The following is a 19,396-nucleotide window of genomic DNA, read 5'->3' on the forward strand; positions in this document are numbered from 1 at the left end:
AAGTCACTAACTATTAGGTAAATGTAAATCAAAACTGCAATAACATATCACTTCATATCCATTAGTATGGCTACTATAAAAACAAAACAAAATAAGATAAAGAGGGAGAGAAATTGGAATCATTGTGAACTGTTGGTAGGAATATTAAATGGTGCAGCCACTATGGAAGATAGTATGGTTGTTCCTCAAATGCTTGAACCTAGTATTACTGTATGAAATAATATCGAATAGTGTTTAGCTTTTTTAAAAAAAGAGCACTGGGTGTTATATGTAAGTGATAAATAACTAAATTCTACACCTGAAATCAATTTTACCATATACATTAAATAATTAGAATTTAAATAAAAACTTGAAAAATAAAGAAATACAATTTTGATATATGTTACAACAGGGATAAACCTTGAGGACATTTTGTTAAGTGAAATACACCAAACACAGAAAGAAAAATATTGTAATCTTCCATTTTGTATAAGGTCCCCAGAGTATTCAGATTCATAGAAACAGAAAATCGAAGAATGTTTGCCAGGAGTTGCAGAGAGAGAAATGGGAGTTATTTTTTTAATGGGCAGTGTTTCCGTTTTACAAAATGAAAAAAAGTCGTGGACAGGACACCTGTCAGCCTTCTGCTCAGGTCATGATCTCAGGGTTCTGGGATCAAGTCCTACATTGGGCTCCTTGCTCAGTTGGGAGCCTGTTCTCCTTCTGCTTGTGCTCTCTCTCTCTCTCTGACAATTTTTAAAGAAAGTTCTGGAGATAGGTTGCACAAAAATGTGAATTTATTTAACATTATGGTGCTGTCCACTCAAATATGGCTAGCGTGAGAAATTTTTATATTATGCAATTTTTACCATAATAAAACCTTTATTTAAAAATCTGACACATAGGAGTGCCTGCGTGGCTCAGTGGGTTAAAGCCTCTGCCTATGGCTCAGGTCATGATCTCAGGGTCCTGGGATCAAGCCCCACATCAGGCTGTCTGCTCAGTAGGGAGCCTGCTTCCTCCTCTCTCATTCTGCCTGCCTCTCTGCCTACTTGTGATCTGTCTGTCAAATAAATAAGTAAAATCTTTAAAAAAAAAAAAAAAATCTGACGCATTGTAAGAATTCCAAAGCATTAGATACCATTAATTTCTAGGCTCAGCCTTTGTTGATTTTTTTAAATGCAATTACATGGGAATTTCAGAACACAGGAAGTGGTGAGCACTCAGAATATTTTTTACTGCCTTTTATTCCCTGTCAAAGGAAATATTTAAAACCTCTAAATATCAAATAAGCAATATTCAGACACCATTTCCCCCTTTCCCCAGCTCTTGGCTGAACACAGGATTTTTTTTTTTTTTTTTTTTTACAAACAGCCTTAAACCTGGATTAAGGAAAGAAACAGGTTTTTGTCTCCTTCATATAATCAAACTTTGGGCATGATTGAGTGGCCATGTGAAAGCATTCTGACCCATTTATACCTCCCACTGGGGCCCATTATACCTACGTTGTTCACTTGTAGCAGCTTCAATGAGCAAGTCCTTTTCTGTGTCAAATCACAGAACAGTGAACCAACACTTTTGTGCATGTACTGTATTTTGGGGTATGCCCCAGCGCATGCATCTGGGACAGTAACAGAACCTACACCATAAGCTGCTGTGGAGGTTAATCGAGTTATTCCATGCTGAGTCTAGAGATTGGTGCCTACATGTGTAGATATCTGTCAGTGTTGTCTCTGTTGGTGACAAGGACAATTTCAAGGGAGAAAAGAACCACTAGTTAGGAATTCAACAGATATTTTCTCTTCTTCAGGAAATCACATTGCCTTGACATCAAAAATGATCTCCTTTTTCTCTCCTCTCCTCATTTACCTTACAAATGAGAGAGACAGTAGGTAGGATGGTTAAGACTTACAGCTCTGAAGTCAGAACTCCAGGACTGGAATCCCATCTCAATTATCACCAGATTCCAACTGTCAGTTTCCCCGTGTGTAAAAAGAATATATGAATACCTACCTTACAAGGATTTTGTAACAAGTAAATGAGATAATAGACACAAAATGCCTAATATATTTTGAAATATGAACAACAATCAGTAAATGCTAGTTATTCTATGACTGGGCTAAGGTAATGTTGTTATTTTCCAGATGAAGAGAGAAAATGAGCAGTCCATCTGTGTCTACTGGCAAGGGTCGTCTTGGTCTAATGAAGGCTGTCAAGTCATTTCTTCAGATGAAAATCAAACCCTTTGCAGCTGCAACCACCTCTCCAGCTTTGCCATCCTTGTGGCAACTGCCAAATTAAAGGTAATCTCTACTTTTGTAAATAAACTTACCTTTCATTGAAGTGGAACATTATCAAGTTCTAGTAAAAAGAAGATTGAACTGAGGGTTTCTGGGGGGAGGGGGTTTAGGAGAAGGGGGTGGGATTATGGACATTGGGGAGGGTATGTGCTTTGGTGAGTGCTGTGAAGTGTGTAAACCTGGTGATTCACAGACCTGTACCCCTGGGGATAAAAATATATGTTTATAAAAAATAAAAAATTATATTAAAAAAAAGAAGATTAAATGCATTCTGACATTGAACGGAGAGCAGTTTTAAAGCAAGCCCTCTATTCATGAAAGGCTGTCAACATTTTCAGTGGAAATCACTAGAATGTTCACCTGGAAGTGTTAGCCATTAAGTGCTTCTCACAGTTTCCTGTTCCTAAGAACCATAGTGTGGGGTGTTTATTTATAATGCAGATTCTTGGTTCCATTTCCAAGAGATTTGGATTCTGAAAACCTGGTGTGGGGTCAGGGTCCTGAATTTTACAAGGGGATTCATTCCCTAGACAAATATTCCTCGAGCATCTAGGACCACTAAGTGTGTGGAAGATACCCCATGCTTCTGTGAATGGGGACATAGTAGTAATGAACCTCAGAATAAATGAATTGTATTGTATGTTACAAACTTCTCTCTCTGATATGGGGAAGTGACAACAGGGACAACTCTGTGCTCCCTCAACACAGACGGAAAGAATGTCAAACATCTCCTGAACAGCTCTTTACCTTTACATTGATCATACATTGAACTAATATTTGGAACCTATTGGGTTAAAGAAAAGGTACTAGAGTTCCTGGGTGGCTCAGTGGGTTAAGCAACTGCCTTTGGCTCAGGTCATGATCCTGGAGCCCCAGGATTGAGTCCCAAGTTGGACTCCCTGCTCAGCAGGGAGTCTGCTTCTCCCTCTGACCCTCGCCCCTCTCATGCTCTCTCAATCTCTCTCTCAAATAAATAAATAAAATCTCTTGAAAAAAAGAAAACATAGTAGTAAATTATTTTATGTCTCCTTTTACATTTTTAATGGAGCTACCAGAATATGTAAAATTACCTCATAGGATATATGTTTTTTGAAAAAACCCACTTTATTGAGATTTCCTTGATATGTAAAAATTGTATATATTTAAGGTGAACAATGTGATGTTTTAGTATATGTGTATGCATTATGACAAGATCTTCATGGTCACGATACATAACTTACCCATCACCTCTATATAGGTGTCCTGTCATGTGTGTCTGTGATGAGAAGGTTTAAGATCTACCTTCTGAGCAAATTTCAAGTACACAATACAGCATTGTTATCTGTTGATACCATTCTGTGCATTGGATCCCCAGAACTCAGTGAGCTTTCATAACTGAAGCTTGATGCCACTTGGCCACAACTCCTCATTTCCCCCTACTCCCAGCCTCTGGCAACCGACATTCTACTCTCTGCTTCTGTGAATTAGACTATTTTGGAGTCTGCATATATGTGAGATCATACAATATTGGTTTTCCTGTGTCTGGCTTGCTTCATTTGGCCTGATGTTGTTAGGATTCTTCCACGTTGTCGCAAATAGCAGGATTACCTTCTTTATTAATGCTGAGTAATACTCCACTCTAGTAATGTAATGCATATACCTCAGTGTCTTTACTCATCCATCCATCAAGGGTGAGACATATCTCAACCATATCTCATAGGTTGATTCCATATCTTGGCTATTGTGAATGATGCAACTGTGATATTTCTATGGGCCATGCCAGTTTGGTGGTTTCAGTTTTCCAACAATCCTGTGTGAAAATGCTCTTAATGCCTCTATTAACTTGCCAGGACTGTGATGACAAAGTTTCACAGTCTGGGTGGCTTAAACAACAGAAACTTATTTTATTACAGATCTAGAATCTGGAAGTCCAAGTTCAAGATGCTGGCAGGATTGTTTTTTTCCTGAGGCATCTCTCCTTGGCTTCCATCACCCTGTGTCTTCACATGGTCCTCCCTCTCTACCTGTCTGTTTCCAAATTTCTTATAAGGGTACCAGTCTTACTGGATCAGGGCCCACCCTAATGACATCATGTAACTCAGTTAACCCTGTCTCCAAATACAGTCAGATTCAGAGGTCCTTGGGATCAGTACTTTTACATATTAATTTGTGGGTGGGGAACACAATTCAGCCTGTAATAAATACTACCTCCATTTTAAATATGGGGACACCAGATCTCAGAGAGCTAAAGTCATTTGTTTGAGAGACAGACCTGGGACACCCATCAGGCACATAACAACATAACTGGAAACTCTAATGGATTTCTTCTTTTGTGGCTCATAGGTGGATCCTGTACTGACCATGATCACATACGTGGGGTTGAGCCTCTCTCTGCTGTGCCTCTTCCTGGCAGCCCTCACCTTCCTCCTGTGCCGAACCATCCAGAACATCAGCACCTCCCTCCACCTGCAACTCTCCATCTGCCTCTTCCTGGCTCACCTGCTCTTCCTCACTGGCATTGAGCAGACAAAGTCCAAGGTAGGAGAATTAGCTGAGACTCACTTTTCTGTGAACATTTCCAGTGGTTTGCTGCTATGCTCTTGAAGCCCAAGGAAGGGTAGCTAGATGTAGGAAAATGGAAGGAAGGTCCAAAAATTTGGATGGACAGTTCAACCGCCATTGCCAATGGCTGCTCACCTTAGTGCTATCAATAGTGGGTCTCTGGGAATGAATATTAGAAGGGAGCTCCCTGGGTATGAAATGGTAAAAGTCGGGGTGCCTGGGTGGTTCAGTCAGTTGAGTGTTCAACTCTTGGTTTTGGCTCAAGGCATGACCTCAGCGTCATGAAATTGAACCCCGCATCACTCTCACTCCGTGAGGAGTCTGATTCCCCTCTTCTGCTTCCTCTGTCCCTCTCCCCTTTCTCTCAAATAAATATATAAATCTCTTTTAAAAAAAAATAAATGGTGAGGGACGCCTGGGTGGCTCAGTTGGTTGAGCCTTCAGCTCAGGTCATGATCCCAGCATCCTGGGATTGAGTCCCACATTGGGCTCTTTGCTCAGTGGGGAGCTTGCTTCTCCCTCTGCCTCTGCCTGCTACTCTGTCCGCCTGTGCTCTCTCTCTCTCTCTCTCTCTGACAAATAAATAAATAAAATCTTTTTTAAAAAAATAAATGGTGAAAGTTGCATATCAAAATTAATTTATTTTAACTTGGCAAACCTAAAGCATGAGTAGAGGAAGTGACTTGCCTAATATCGTATAATAGGTTTTATGAGGTTTTAGTTAAGAACCTGACTGTCCTTCACTTAATTCAGGGCACACAGGTCTAGATCTGCACTTTGTAGCAGAACCTCCTATTAAGATAAAAAATATTCTATATATGAACTCTTCAATATGGGAGTGACTGGCCATATGTGGCTATTAAGCACTTGACTTTGGCTAGTGTAACTGAGGAACTGACTCTTCAATTCTGTTTTAATTTTTTTAAAGATTTTATTTATTTATTTGACAGAGAGAGATACAGTGAGAGAGGGAACACAATCTGGGGGAATGGGAGAGAGAGAAGCAGGCTTCCCACCAAGCAGAGAGCCTGACACGGGGCTCAATCCCAGGACCCTGGGATCATGACCTGAGCCAAAAGCAGACACTTAATGACTGAGTCACCCCAGCACCCCTTAAATTCTGTTTAATTTTAATGAATTTAAATGCAGATAGTCCCATGAGTGTCTCCTAGCCATAAGGTAGACTGTGCAGATCTGTAGATATCAAGCTTATTCAGCAAAGAAGGACACTGAAGTGTTTATTTTGTGAATATTTGTGAAAATATAGTTCCTCTAAAACCATTCGGTCACCTTTCAGTACTTTGCTAAATGAAAATGTTGAACATAGGATACTCAGCTCTCTCCGATAGTATTTTCTGCATGAGTGAGATGAATCTAAGCCAAAGGTCAAAAAAATTGTTTCCCAGACCTAACCGTCAGCAGTTCCTTTCTGTTGAGTCTGCTTGTGGCTTTTAATTAAAAAAGAGTTGCCAGTATCTGGGTACTTACCTCAAAGAAGGAGCACTGGGTGTTATACGCAAACAATGATTCATGGAACACTACATCAAAAACTAATGAGGTACTGTATGGTGACTAATGTAACAATACAAAATTTTTTTTAAACTTAACAATGTTTTAGGGTGCCTGGGTGGCTCAGTGGGTTAAGCCGCTGCCTTTGGCTCAGGTCATGATCTCAGGGTTCTGGGATCGAGTCCCGCATTGGGCTCTCTGCTCAGCAGGGAGCCTGCTTCCTCCTCTCTCTCTCTGCCTGCCTCTCTGCCTACTTGTCATCTCTCTCTGTCAAATAAATAAATAAAATCTTTAAAAAAAAAAAAAAACAATGTTTTAAAAACTTTTGTATCAACCTGGACAGGACTGGAGGAAATTATGCTGAGTGAAATAAGTCAAGCAGAGAAAGTCAATTATCATATGGTTTCACTTACTTGTGGAGCATAAAGAATAACATGGAGGACACTAGGAGAAGGAAAGGAAAAGTGAAGTGGGGGAAATCGGAGGGGGAGATGAACCATGAGAGACTGTGGACTCTGAGAAACAAACTGAGGGTTTTGGAGGGGAGGGAGGTGGGGGGTTGGGTAATCCTGGTGGTGGGTATTAAGGAGGGCACATATTGCATGGAGCACTGGGTGTGGTGCATACACAATGAATCTTGGAACACTGAAAAAATAAAATTAAGTTTTTAAAAAAAGACACTTCTCTAATGAAGACATACAAATGGCTATCAGACACATGAAAAAATGTTCATCATCACTAGCCATCAGGGAGATTCAAATTAAAACCACATTGAGATATCACCTTACACCAGTTAGAATGGCCAAAATTAGCAAGACAGGAAACAACATGTGTTGGAGGGGATGTGGAGAAAGGGGAACCCTCTTACACTGTTGGTGGGAATGCAAGTTGGTGCAGCCTCTTTGGAGAACAGTGTGGAGATTCCTCAAGAAATTAAAAATAGAGCTTCCCTATGACCCTGCCATTGCACTACTGGGTATTTACCCCAAAGATACAGATGTAGTGAAAAGAAAGGCCATCTGTACCCCCAATGTTTATAGCAGCAATGGCCATGGTCACCAAACTGTGGAAAGAACCAAGATGCCCTTCAACGGATGAATGGATAAGGAAGATGTGGTCCATATACACTATGGAGTATGATGCCTCCATCAGAAAGGATGAATACCCAACTTTTGTAGCAACATGGACGGGACTGGAAGAGATTATGCTGAGTGAAATAAGTCAAGCAGAGAGAGTCAATTATCATATGGTTTCACTTATTTGTGGAGCATAACAAATAGCATGGAGGACATGGGGAGATAGAGAGGAGAAGGGAGTTGGGGTAAATTGGAAGGGAAGGTGAACCATGAGAGACTATGGACTCTGAAAAACAATCTGAGGGTTTTGAAGGGGCTGGGGGTGAGAGGTCAGGGTACCAGGTGGTGGGTATTATAGAGGGCACAGATTGCATGGAGCACTGGGTGTGGTGCAAAAATGATGAATACTGTTATGCTGAAAATAAAAAATAAATTTAAAATGTTTTTTTAATTTTTTAAGATAATTAAAGAAAAAGAATTTGAAAATAAGTTCTGAAAGAGACATTTGCCCAACCATGTTCACGGTACCATTGTTCACAATAGCCAAAGGTAAAAACAACCCGTGTGTCTTGACAGACGGCAGGTACAAGAAGTGCTGTATATACATAGGTTGGAATATTATTCAGCCTTAAAAAGGGAAGGACATACTGATACTTGCTACAACCTGACTGGACCTTGGGGACATTGTGCTTAATGAAATAAACCAGTCACAAAAGGACACATCCTATCTGATTCCACTCACAGAGGGTCCCTGAAAGACTTACACATATTCCCAAAGACAGAGGGTCGACGGTGGGAACCTGGGGTGGGGGAGGGTCGGAAGGTCAGTGTTTCAAGGGGACAGATTTCAGTTTTGCAAAATGAAGAGTTCTGGAGATGGATGGTGGGGACGGCTGCACAACAGGGTGAACGTACTTAACACTCACAGGCATTGAACTAGACCACGAACCATGCACTCATAAATGGTAAGAGGGTAACTTTTGTGTCATGTACTGTGTATTTTCCCACAGGTTTTTTTTTTTCCTTTTAACTGTCCACATTTAAAAACTGAGAGATTTTGCTTAACAATCCTGATTTCCAGGTGTGTATGTGCATATGTTTTTTTTTTAATTTTTTATTTTTTATAAACATATATTTTTTATAAACATATATTTTTATCCCCAGGTCTGTGAATCACCAGGTTTACACACTTCACAGCACTCACCAAATCACATACCCTCCCCAATGTCCATAATCCCACCCCCCTCTCCCCAACCCCCTCCCCCCGGCAACCCTCAGTTTGTTTTGTGAGATTAAGAGTCACTTATGGTTTGTCTCCCTCCCAATCCCATCTTGTTTCATTGATTCTTCTACCCATTTAAGCCTCCATGTTGCATCACCACTTCCTCATATCAGGGAGATCATATGATAGTTGTCTTTCTCTGCTTGACTTATTTCGCTAAGCATGATACGCTCTAGTTCCATCCACGTTGTTGCAAATGGCAAGATTTCATTTCTTTTGATGGCTGCATAGTATTCCATTGTGTATATATACCACATCTTCTTGATCCATTCATCTGTTGATGGACATCTAGGTTCTTTCCATAGTTTGGCTATTGTGGACATTGCTGCTATAAACATTCGGGTGCATGTGTCCCTTTGGATCACTACATTTGTATCTTTAGGGTAAATACCCAATAGTGCATATGTTTTAAAGAAAGGAAACACTGGCAATATTAGGCTCACATTCTTTTATTATTATTATTATTATTATTATTATTATTATGTTAGTCACCATGCAGTACATAATTGGTTTTTGATGTGATGTTCCAAGTTCATTGTTTACATATAACACCCAGTGCTCCGTGCAATACGTGCCCTATTACTCAGCCATCAGAAATGATGAATACCCAACATTTGTATCAACCTGGGCTTACATTCTTGAATGGAAACCATTGCTGGAGCTGAAAGCAACTGCTGCTTTTCGGAAGGGTCTTGTGGCACAGTTCCAACCACTACCTCTTCCCTAACACTTGCCTGCTTGACAGATACATGCTCCCTGCCTGGCCCTCCACAGCTATTTGAGTTTACCACCATGAGTCAACCCAGAGAAGTACAGGAACTCAACCCAAGCATCTTGCTCTGCACGACTGTGTTCCATTAACCTTGTATCCCCTTTGCTCCAAGGAATGGTGAACATTGTTTTCTGTGTACCTGTAAGGTTCTCCCAACTTCTGTCTCCCCTCCAGGTGCTGTGCTCCATCATCGCTGGGGTGCTACACTACCTCTACCTGGCCTCCTTCACCTGGATGCTCCTTGAAGGGCTGCAGCTTTTCCTAACTGTCAAGAACCTCAAGGTGGCCAACTACATCAGTGCAGGGAAATTCAAGAGGAGGTTCATATATCCTTTTGGCTACGGGATCCCAGCTGTGATTGTAGCTGTGTCTGCAGGGCTTGGACACACCAGTTATGGAACAGAAACTCAGTAAGCACAGTGTCTTTGTTATGAGGAAGTAACAATACAAATATGAACTCAATGTATTAAACATCTACTACCTGTGCTATTAAAGGCTCTGTGGGCTCCCCAGGAAACAAAGCAGACAATAAGCAAATAGACATGCAATATGATGTTGGGCTGTGATAGCTACCACCACAGAAAGCAAAGTAGAGAAATGAGAATATATGTGAGGTGATATTTGAAATAGTGTGGTCAGAGGGACCCCTAAGAGGTAAACTTCCTATGACATATGTTACTTGATTTTTGAAGTGTCTTACTGTGTTTATTTCCCAGTGCTGTTTGAACAAATTAGCTCAAACTTGGTGGCTTAAAACCACGCAATCTTGTTATCTTAGAGTTCTGTAGGTCAGAAGTCTATCATGGGTCTCACTGAGCTAAAAACAAGATATCAGCATGTACATTCCATCTTGGGCCTGGAGGGGCATTTCCAGCCTTCAGGGACCACCCATATTCCTCAGCTCATGTCCCCCTTCCTCTGTCTTCAGAGCTGGCAACATTGCCAAAGGTCAGACCTTTGGATCTCCTTCTGACTCTCTTCTGTCTCTCCTTTCCACTTCTAAGAACACATGTGATTCCATGGGATCCACTCAAGTAATCCAGAGTAATCTATCTCCCCATTCCAAGATACTTACACTCAATTATATCTGCAAAGCCCCTTTTGCTTTGTAAAGTAGCAATTCACAAATTCTGGGCCTTGGGACTTGGACACCTTCGGAGTGGAGAGAAGCTCAAGTTATTCTATCACACCTATAAATTTATCTTCTTTCATAATCTGTTCTAACTTGCAAAATTATTTTTAGGAATAAGTGGGCAATTGTGGGTTTAAGGTGGACATAATTTTGGAAAAGAAATAACGTACAAAAAAGTGTCCTTCGAACTAAGCAGTAAACAACATACTTTTGAAATACAACTTGAGGAAAGGGTACCGTCCTTTATGAATGAAAATCCGAGTTGAAACTAAATATTTTTGTTACTAAAAGCCAAATCTCTGTTTATCCTGCTATTGGTCTATTCCAGCAGTTCTTCGGTAGGGGTGATTTTTGTCCCTCACAAGGGACTTTCAGCAGTGTCTGGAGACCTTTTCTGTTGTCACAACTTGAGGGAGAGAGGTGGCCAGAGATGCTACTGAATGTTTTGTGGTGCACAGGGGATTAACCCATGTTGACCATGGGCCCCAAATGTCAGTAGTACCAAGACAGAGGAATTCTGGTCTATTCAAAGCCACCGCTCTGGGTCTGTAATTGAATTCTGATAGTGGAAGGATGGGGCAGCATTCACTGGGTCCTCGATGCTTAACTGAATGAATGGTCTGGGCCACTATACCCAGAATATAAGTTTTCCATGAATGTTAATCATTGTTAATTTTTCTACATGTTATGGTTGTCATTGTCATATTATTATTTCGCCCTGACCCAGTTCCTGTGCCCATTTTTCTCCCTATGTTTCAGTTTAGGGAAAGATTTTTTTTTAAGATCTTATTTATTTATTTGACACTGAGAGAGAGAGAAAGAGAGAGAGAACACGGAGGGGAAGCTGCAGGCAGAGGGAGAGGGAGAAGCAGACTCCCCACTGAGCAGAGAGCCCAGGACTAGAGGGCTGAGCAGGACTAGAGCCCAAGACCCTGAGATCATGACCTGAGCCAAAGGCAGCTGCCTAACTGACTGAGCTGCCCAGGTGCCCAGGAAAGATGTTTTTTTTTAATGCACACTAAAAACCTAATGATGTTACTATAGGGTGACTAACGTAACATAATGAAATAAATTTTTTTTCTTAAAATTTTTATTTTTATTATTATTCTTATTATGTTACGTTAGTCACCCCACAGTACATCACTAGTTTTTGATGTACTGTTCCAAGATTTATTGTTTACATATAACATCCCAGTGCTCTATGCAATATGTGCTGTCCTTCATAATTTTTTTAACTTTTAAAAACTTTAAAAATTAAAAAAATAAAAATAAATAAATGCATTTGTTTCTTTTTATGAAGATCTGGAAAGTTGTTTGTTCTGTTTTTCAGCTGCTGGCTCAACTTCCATGGAAGATTTATTTGGAGCTTCATGGGACCTGTTTTTGTTATTATTTTGGTAGGTGTATAATTTTTGTTGTCACTTTGGATATAGAAAATACCGTGTTTTGTGATTTGACAAAGGAATCATTGGATAGAGACCTATTTAAATTTTCTTTAGAGTCTTTAGACTTAGAACAGAACATACTAAGAGACTATGTATGGACCCTTTTCTTTGTGGAAAGAGTCACATCTGAGCTGAGATGAAGACATCACATGTTGCCTCAGTGGAATCACTGATAATTTGGCTTTCTAAAAAAATATGTGGTCACTGTCAATCAGATTTTTAAAAATTATAATAAAATCATTTAACATGAGCTGTATCCTCTTAGTAAAATTTTAGGGGTTCAATGCAGTATTGTCAAACATGGACATGATGGCATCATACAGCAGAGTTCTAGAGCATAATCAGCTTGCATGACTGGAACATTATACCTCCTGAATCATAATTCCTTATATCCCTTTTCCAGCCCCAGGCCCCAACACGACCATCCTACTCTCTGTTTCTATGAGTTTGACTATTTGGACACCTCGTGTAAGTGAAGTCATGCCGTATTAGTCCTTCTGTGACTGGCTTATTTCACCTACCATCATGTCCTAAAGGTTCATCCGTGTGGCCACATAGTGTAAGGTCTTCTTCTTTTTTAGGGCCGAGCAATATTCCACTGTGTCTGTCCATCTATTTACACAATGAGCTATTGCTATCAAATCTACTCTACCCATTCTCTTAATGGATACTTAGGTTGTTTAAGCATCTTGGCTTTTGTGAATAATGTCGCATGGAGTATGGGAGTATGGATATCTCTTCAAGATTTGAACTTCAATTCCTTTTTTATTATCTAAATTCAGTTAGCCAACATATAGTCCATTATTAGTTTCAGATGTAGTGTTCAATGATTCATCATTGCATATAACACCCAGTGCTCATCCCAACACAAACTCAATTCTTTAGGATAGATATCCAGAAGTGGGATTGCTGGATCACAAGTCAGTTATATTTTAAATACTTTGAAGAAGCTCCATACTGTTGTCTACAGCAGCTGTACCAACTTACATTCCCACCAACAGGTGTGCAAGTGTCCCAATTTCCTCACATGTTCACCAACACTAGTTATCTTTTTCATTACAAATAACTTAAAATTCACAAGAACTTGCAAAAATAGTTCAAAGAGTTCCAAGTAGCCTTCACTCAGCTTTACTCAAAGATAATATTTTACATAATCATGGTAAAATACCAAAACCAGGAAAATGACATTGGTACAGTCACATCAACTAGACTACAAGCCTCAATCAGATTTCCTCTCTGAATTAATAGAATGTGTTTTGCAAATACAATTTGACCATCAATCTTGGGTGTTTTTTAATGGTTGTGTAAAACATTTAGTGATCCTAAAATTTTGTTATGAAAAGGTCATGCTAATGGGGGGAGGGGGGAGCAAAGCTTGGAAAAGGTAAGCACCAAAATGGAAATAGTGCTTATCTCTGCCTATGAGTTTCTTCACCAGAATTTCAGGTAAGTTCTGTCTGTTTTTCTGCATTTTCCTAATTTTGGATAATGAACATATATTGCTTCTCTGGTCATAAAAAAACGGAGGCTAGGGGCACCTGGGTGGCTCAGTGGGTTAAGCCTCTGCCTTTGGCTCAGGTTATGATCTCAGGGTTCTGGGATCGAGCCCACATCGGGCTCTCTGCTCAGCAGGGAGCCTGCTTCCTCCTGTCTCTCTCTGCCTGCCTCTCTACCTACTGGTGATCTCTTATCTGTCAAATAAATAAATAAAATCTTTTAAAAAAAATGGAGGCTGGAGGAGTCAAGATGGCGGAGAAGTAGCAAGCTGAGACTGCTTCAGCTAGCCGGAGATCAGCTAGATAGCTTATCTAAAGATTGCAAACACCTGAAAATCCATCGGCAGATCGAAGAGAAGAAGAACAGCAATTCTGGAAACAGAAAAACAACCACTTTCTGAAAGGTAGGACCGGCGGAGAAGTGAATCCAAAGCGACGGGAAGATAGACCCCGGGGGGAGGGGCCGGCTCCCGGCAAGCGGCGGAGCAACCGCGCACAAAATCAGGACTTTTAAAAGTCTGTTCCGCTGAGGGACATCGCTCCAGAGGCTAAACCGGGGCGAAGCCCATGCGGGGTCAGCGTGGCCTCAGGTCCCGCAGGGTCACAGAAGGATCGGGGGTGTCTGAGTGTCGCAGAGCTTGCGGGTATTGGAACGGGAAAGCCGGCTACAGAGACAGGGCCGACAGTAAGCTCGCAGCTCCGTGTTACCTTGAACCGGTCGCAGGCTCGGTGAGCTCGGAGCGCGGCCGGAGGTCAGGCAGACGGGAGTAACTGGGCGCTGTTCTCTGAGGGCGCACTGAGGAGTGGGGCCCTGGGCTCTCGGCTCCTCCGGGCCGGAGACCAGGAGGCCGCCATTTGTATTCCCGTCCTCTGGAACTCTACGGAAAGCGCTCAGGGAACAAAAGCTCCTGAAAGCAAACCCGAGCGGATTACTCACCCCGGCCCCGGGTAAGGGCGGTGTAATTCCGCCTGGGGCAAAGACACTTGAGAATCACTACAACAGGCCCCTCCCCCAGAAGATCAACAAGAAATCCAGCCGAGACCAAGTTCACCTACCAAGGAGTGCGGTTTCAATACCAAGGAGAGCAGCAGAATTCCAGAGGAGGAGAAAGCCAAGCACGGAACTCATGGCTTTTTTCATGTGATTTTTTTTAGTCTTGCAGTTAATTTAATTTTTTCTTTTTCATTTTTTTTTTTTTTTCTCGCCTTCGGGTAAAATTTTTTTTTTTTTTAACTGTTACCTTTTTCTTTTTTAACGATTTTTTACTAGTTTATCTAATATATATATATATTTTTTTACATTTTTCTTAGGTGTTTTCTTTTTTAAAAAAAATTCTTTTCTTTTCTTTTTTTTTTTTCTTTTTTCTTTCTTCCTTTTTGAACCTCTTTTTATCCCCTTTCTCCCCACTCACGATTTTGGATCTCTTCTAATTTGGCTAAAGCATATTTTCCTGGGGTTGTTGCCACCCTTTTAGTATTTTACTTGCCCCTTCATTTACTCTTATCTGGACAAAATGACAAGACGTAAAAATTCACCACAAAAAAAAGAACAAGAGGCAGTACCGAAGGCTAGGGACCTAATCAATACAGACATCGGTAATATGTCAGATCTAGAGTTCAGAATGAAAATTCTCAAGGTTCTAGCCGGGCTCGAAAAAGGCATGGAAGATATTAGAGAAACCCTCTCGAGAGATATAAAAGCCCTTTCTGGAGAAATAAAAGAACTAAAATCTAACCAAGTTGAAATCAAAAAAGCTATTAATGAGGTGCAATCAAAAATGGAGGCTCTCACTGCTAGGATAAATGAGGCAGAAGAAAGAATTAGTGATATAGAAGACCAAATGACAGAGAATAAAGAAGCTGATCAAAAGAGGGACAAACAGCTACTGGACCACGAGGGGAGAATTCGAGAAATAAGTGACACCATAAGACGAAACAACATTAGAATAATTGGGATTCCAGAAGAAGAAGAAAGTGAGAGGGGAGCAGAAGGTATACTGGAGAGAATTATTGGGGAGAATTTCCCCAATATGGCAAAGGGAACAAGCATCAAAATTCAGGAGGTTCAGAGAATGCCCCTCAAAATAAATAAGAATAGGCCCACACCCCGTCACATAATAGTAAAATTTACAAGTCTCAATGACAAAGAGAAAATCCTGAAAGCAGCCCGGGAAAAGAAGTCTGTAACATACAATGGTAAAAATATTAGATTGGCAGCTGACTTATCCACAGAGACCTGGCAGGCCAGAAAGAGCTGGCATGATATTTTCAGAGCACTAAACGAGAAAAACATGCAGCCAAGAATACTATATCCAGCTAGGCTATCATTGAAAATAGAAGGAGAGATTAAAAGCTTCCAGGACAAACAACAACTGAAAGAATTTGCAAATACCAAACCAGCTCTACAGGAAATATTGAAAGGGGTCCTCTAAGCAAAGAGAGAGCCTACAAGTGGTAGATCAGAAAGGAACAGAGACCATATACAGTAACAGTCACCTTACAGGCAATACAATGGCACTAAATTCATATCTCTCAATAGTTACCCTGAATGTGAATGGGCTAAATGCCCCTGTCAAAAGACACAGGGTATCAGAATGGATAAAAAAACAAAACCCATCTATATGTTGCCTCCAAGAAACACATTTTAAGCCCGAAGACACCTCCAGATTTAAAGTGAGGGGGTGGAAAAGAATTTACCATGCTAATGGACATCAGAGGAAAGCAGGAGTGGCAATCCTTATATCAGATCAATTAGATTTTAAGCCAAAGACTGTAATAAGAGATGAGGAAGGACACTATATCATACTCAAAGGGTCTGTCCAACAAGAAGATTTAACAATTTTAAATATCTATGCCCCCAACGTGGGAGCAGCCAACTATATAAACCAATTAATAACAAAATCAAAGAAACACATAAACAACAATACAATAATAGTAGGGGACTTTAACATTCCCCTCACTGAAATGGACAGGTCATCCAAGCAAAAGATCAGCAAGGAAATAAAGGCCTTAAATGACACACTGGACCAGATGGACATCACAGATATATTCAGAATATTTCATCCCAAAGCAACAGAATACACATTCTTCTCTAGTGCACATGGAACATTCTCCAGAATAGATCACATCCTCGGTCCTAAATCAGGACTCAACCGGTATCAAAAGATTGGGATCATTCCCTGCATATTTTCAGACCACAATGCTCTAAAGCTAGAACTCAACCACAAAAGGAAGTTTGGAAAGAACCCAAATACATGGAGACTAAACAGTATCCTTCTAAAGAATGAATGGGTCAACCGGGAAATTAAAGAAGAATTGAAAAAAATCATGGAAACAAATGATAATGAAAATACAACAGTTCAAAATCTGTGGGACACAACAAAGGCAGTCCTGAGAGGAAAATATATAGCGGTACAAGCCTTTCTCAAGAAACAAGAAAGGTCTCAGGTACACAACCTAACCCTACACCTAAAGGAGCTGGAGAAAGAACAAGAAAGAAACCCTAAGCCCAGCAGGAGAAGAGAAATCATAAAGATCAGAGCAGAAATCAATGAAATAGAAACCAAAAAAACAATAGAACAAATCAACGAAACTAGGAGCTGGTTCTTTGAAAGAATTAATAAAATTGATAAACCCCTGGCCCGACTTATCAAAAAGAAAAGAGAAAGGACCCAAATAAATAAAATCATGAATGAAAGAGGAGAGATCACAACTAACACCAAGGAAATACAAACTATTATAAGAACATACTATGAGCAACTCTACGGCAATAAATTTGACAATCTGGAAGAAATGGATGCATTCCTAGAAACATATAAACTACCACAACTGAACCATGAAGAAATAGAAAGCCTGAACAGACCCATAACCAGTAAGGAGATTGAAACAGTCATTAAAAATCTCCAAACAAACAAAAGCCCAGGGCCAGACGGCTTCCCGGGGGAATTCTACCAAACATTTAAAGAAGAACTAATTCCTATTCTCCTGAAACTGTTCCAAAAAATAGAAATGGAAGGAAAACTTCCAAACTCATTTTATGAGGCCAGCATCACCTTGATCCCAAAACCAGACAAGGATCCCACCAAAAAAGAGAGCTATAGACCGATATCCTTGATGAACACAGATGCGAAAATACTCAACAAAATACTAGCCAATCGGATTCAACAGTACATTAAAAAGATTATTCACCACGACCAAGTGGGATTTATTCCAGGACTGCAAGGTTGGTTCAACATCCGCAAATCAGTCAATGTGATACAACACATCAATAAAAGTAAGAACAAGAACCATATGATACTCTCAATAGATGCTGAAAAAGCATTTGACAAAGTACAACATCCCTTCCTGATCAAAACTCTTCAAAGTGTAGGGATAGAGGGCACATACCTCAATATCATCAAAGCCATCTATGAAAAACCCACCGCAAATATCATTCTCAATGGAGAAAAACTGAAAGCTTTTCCGCTAAGGTCAGGAACACGGCAGGGATGTCCATTATCACCACTGCTATTCAACATAGTACTAGAGGTCCTAGCCTCAGCAATCAGACAACAAAAGGAAATTAAAGGCATCCAAATCGGCAAAGAAGAAGTCAAATTATCACTCTTCGCAGATGATATGATACTCTATGTGGAAAACCCAAAAGACTCCACTCCAAAACTGCTAGAACTTATACAGGAATTCAGTAAAGTGTCAGGATATAAAATCAATGCACAGAAATCAGTTGCATTTCTCTACACCAACAGCAAGACAGAAGAAAGAGATATTAAGGAGTCAATCCCATTTACAATTGCATCCAAAACCATAAGATACCTAGGAATAAACCTAACCAAAGAGACACAGAATCTATACTCAGAAAACTATAAAGTACTCATGAAAGAAATTGAGGAAGACACAAAGAAATGGAAAAATGTTCCATGCTCCTGGATTGGAAGAATAAATATTGTGAAAATGTCTATGCTACCTAAAGCAATCTACACATTTAATGCAATTCCTATCAAAGTACCATCCATCTTTTTCAAAGAAATGGAACAAATAATTCTAAAATTTATATGGAACCAGAAAAGACCTCGAATAGCCAAAGGGATATTGAAAAAGAAAGCCAACGTTGGTGGCATCACAATTCCGGACTTCAAGCTCTATTACAAAGCTGTCATCATCAAGACAGCATGGTACTGGCACAAAAACAGACACATAGATCAATGGAACAGAATAGAGAGCCCAGAAATAGACCCTCAACTCTATGGTCAACTAATCTTCGACAAAGCAGGAAAGAATGTCCAATGGAAAAAAGACAGCCTTTTCAATAAATGGTGCTGGGAAAATTGGACAGCCACATGCAGAAAAATGAAATTGGACCATTTCCTTACACCACACACAAAAATAGACTCAAAATGGATGAAGGACCTCAATGTACGAAAGGAATCCATCAAAATCCTTGAGGAGAACACGGGCAGCAACCTCTTCGACCTCTGCCGCAGCAACATCTTCCTAGGAACAACGCAAAAGGCAAGGGAAGCAAGGGAAAAAATGAACTACTGGGATTTCATCAAGATCAAAAGCTTTTGCACAGCAAAGGAAACAGTTAACAAAATCAAAAGACAACTGACAGAATGGGAGAAGATATTTGCAAACGACATATCAGATAAAGGACTAGTGTCCAGAATCTATAAAGAACTTAGCAAACTCAACACCCAAAGAACAAATAATCCAATCAAGAAATGGGCAGAAGACATGAACAGACATTTCTGCAAAGAAGACATCCAGATGGCGAACAGACACATGAAAAAGTGCTCCATATCACTCGGCATCAGGGAAATACAAATCAAAACCACAATGAGATATCACCTCACACCAGTCAGAAT

At 40.2% G+C, this 19,396-nt stretch overlaps 1 protein-coding gene across 3 annotated transcripts in view; it reads left to right on the forward strand.

The window, feature by feature from the left end:
• LOC131823399 (adhesion G protein-coupled receptor E3-like) overlaps positions 1-19,396 on the forward strand; it is a 69,524-nt gene that overhangs the window by 34,944 nt on the left and 15,184 nt on the right. For 2 of the 3 annotated variants that reach the window (XM_059159710.1, XM_059159711.1), the window contains 4 exons: positions 2,124-2,282; positions 4,602-4,796; positions 9,634-9,869; positions 11,922-11,988. In XM_059159710.1, the coding sequence (XP_059015693.1) occupies positions 2,124-2,282; positions 4,602-4,796; positions 9,634-9,869; positions 11,922-11,988 (657 nt within the window). The remainder of the gene's footprint in view (positions 1-2,123; positions 2,283-4,601; positions 4,797-9,633; positions 9,870-11,921; positions 11,989-19,396) is intronic. The other variant, XM_059159712.1, reaches the window with a different exon arrangement.

Source organism: Mustela lutreola, chromosome 2 (genome assembly GCF_030435805.1).
Source record: "Mustela lutreola isolate mMusLut2 chromosome 2, mMusLut2.pri, whole genome shotgun sequence".
Taxonomy (NCBI): Eukaryota; Metazoa; Chordata; class Mammalia; order Carnivora; family Mustelidae; genus Mustela; species Mustela lutreola.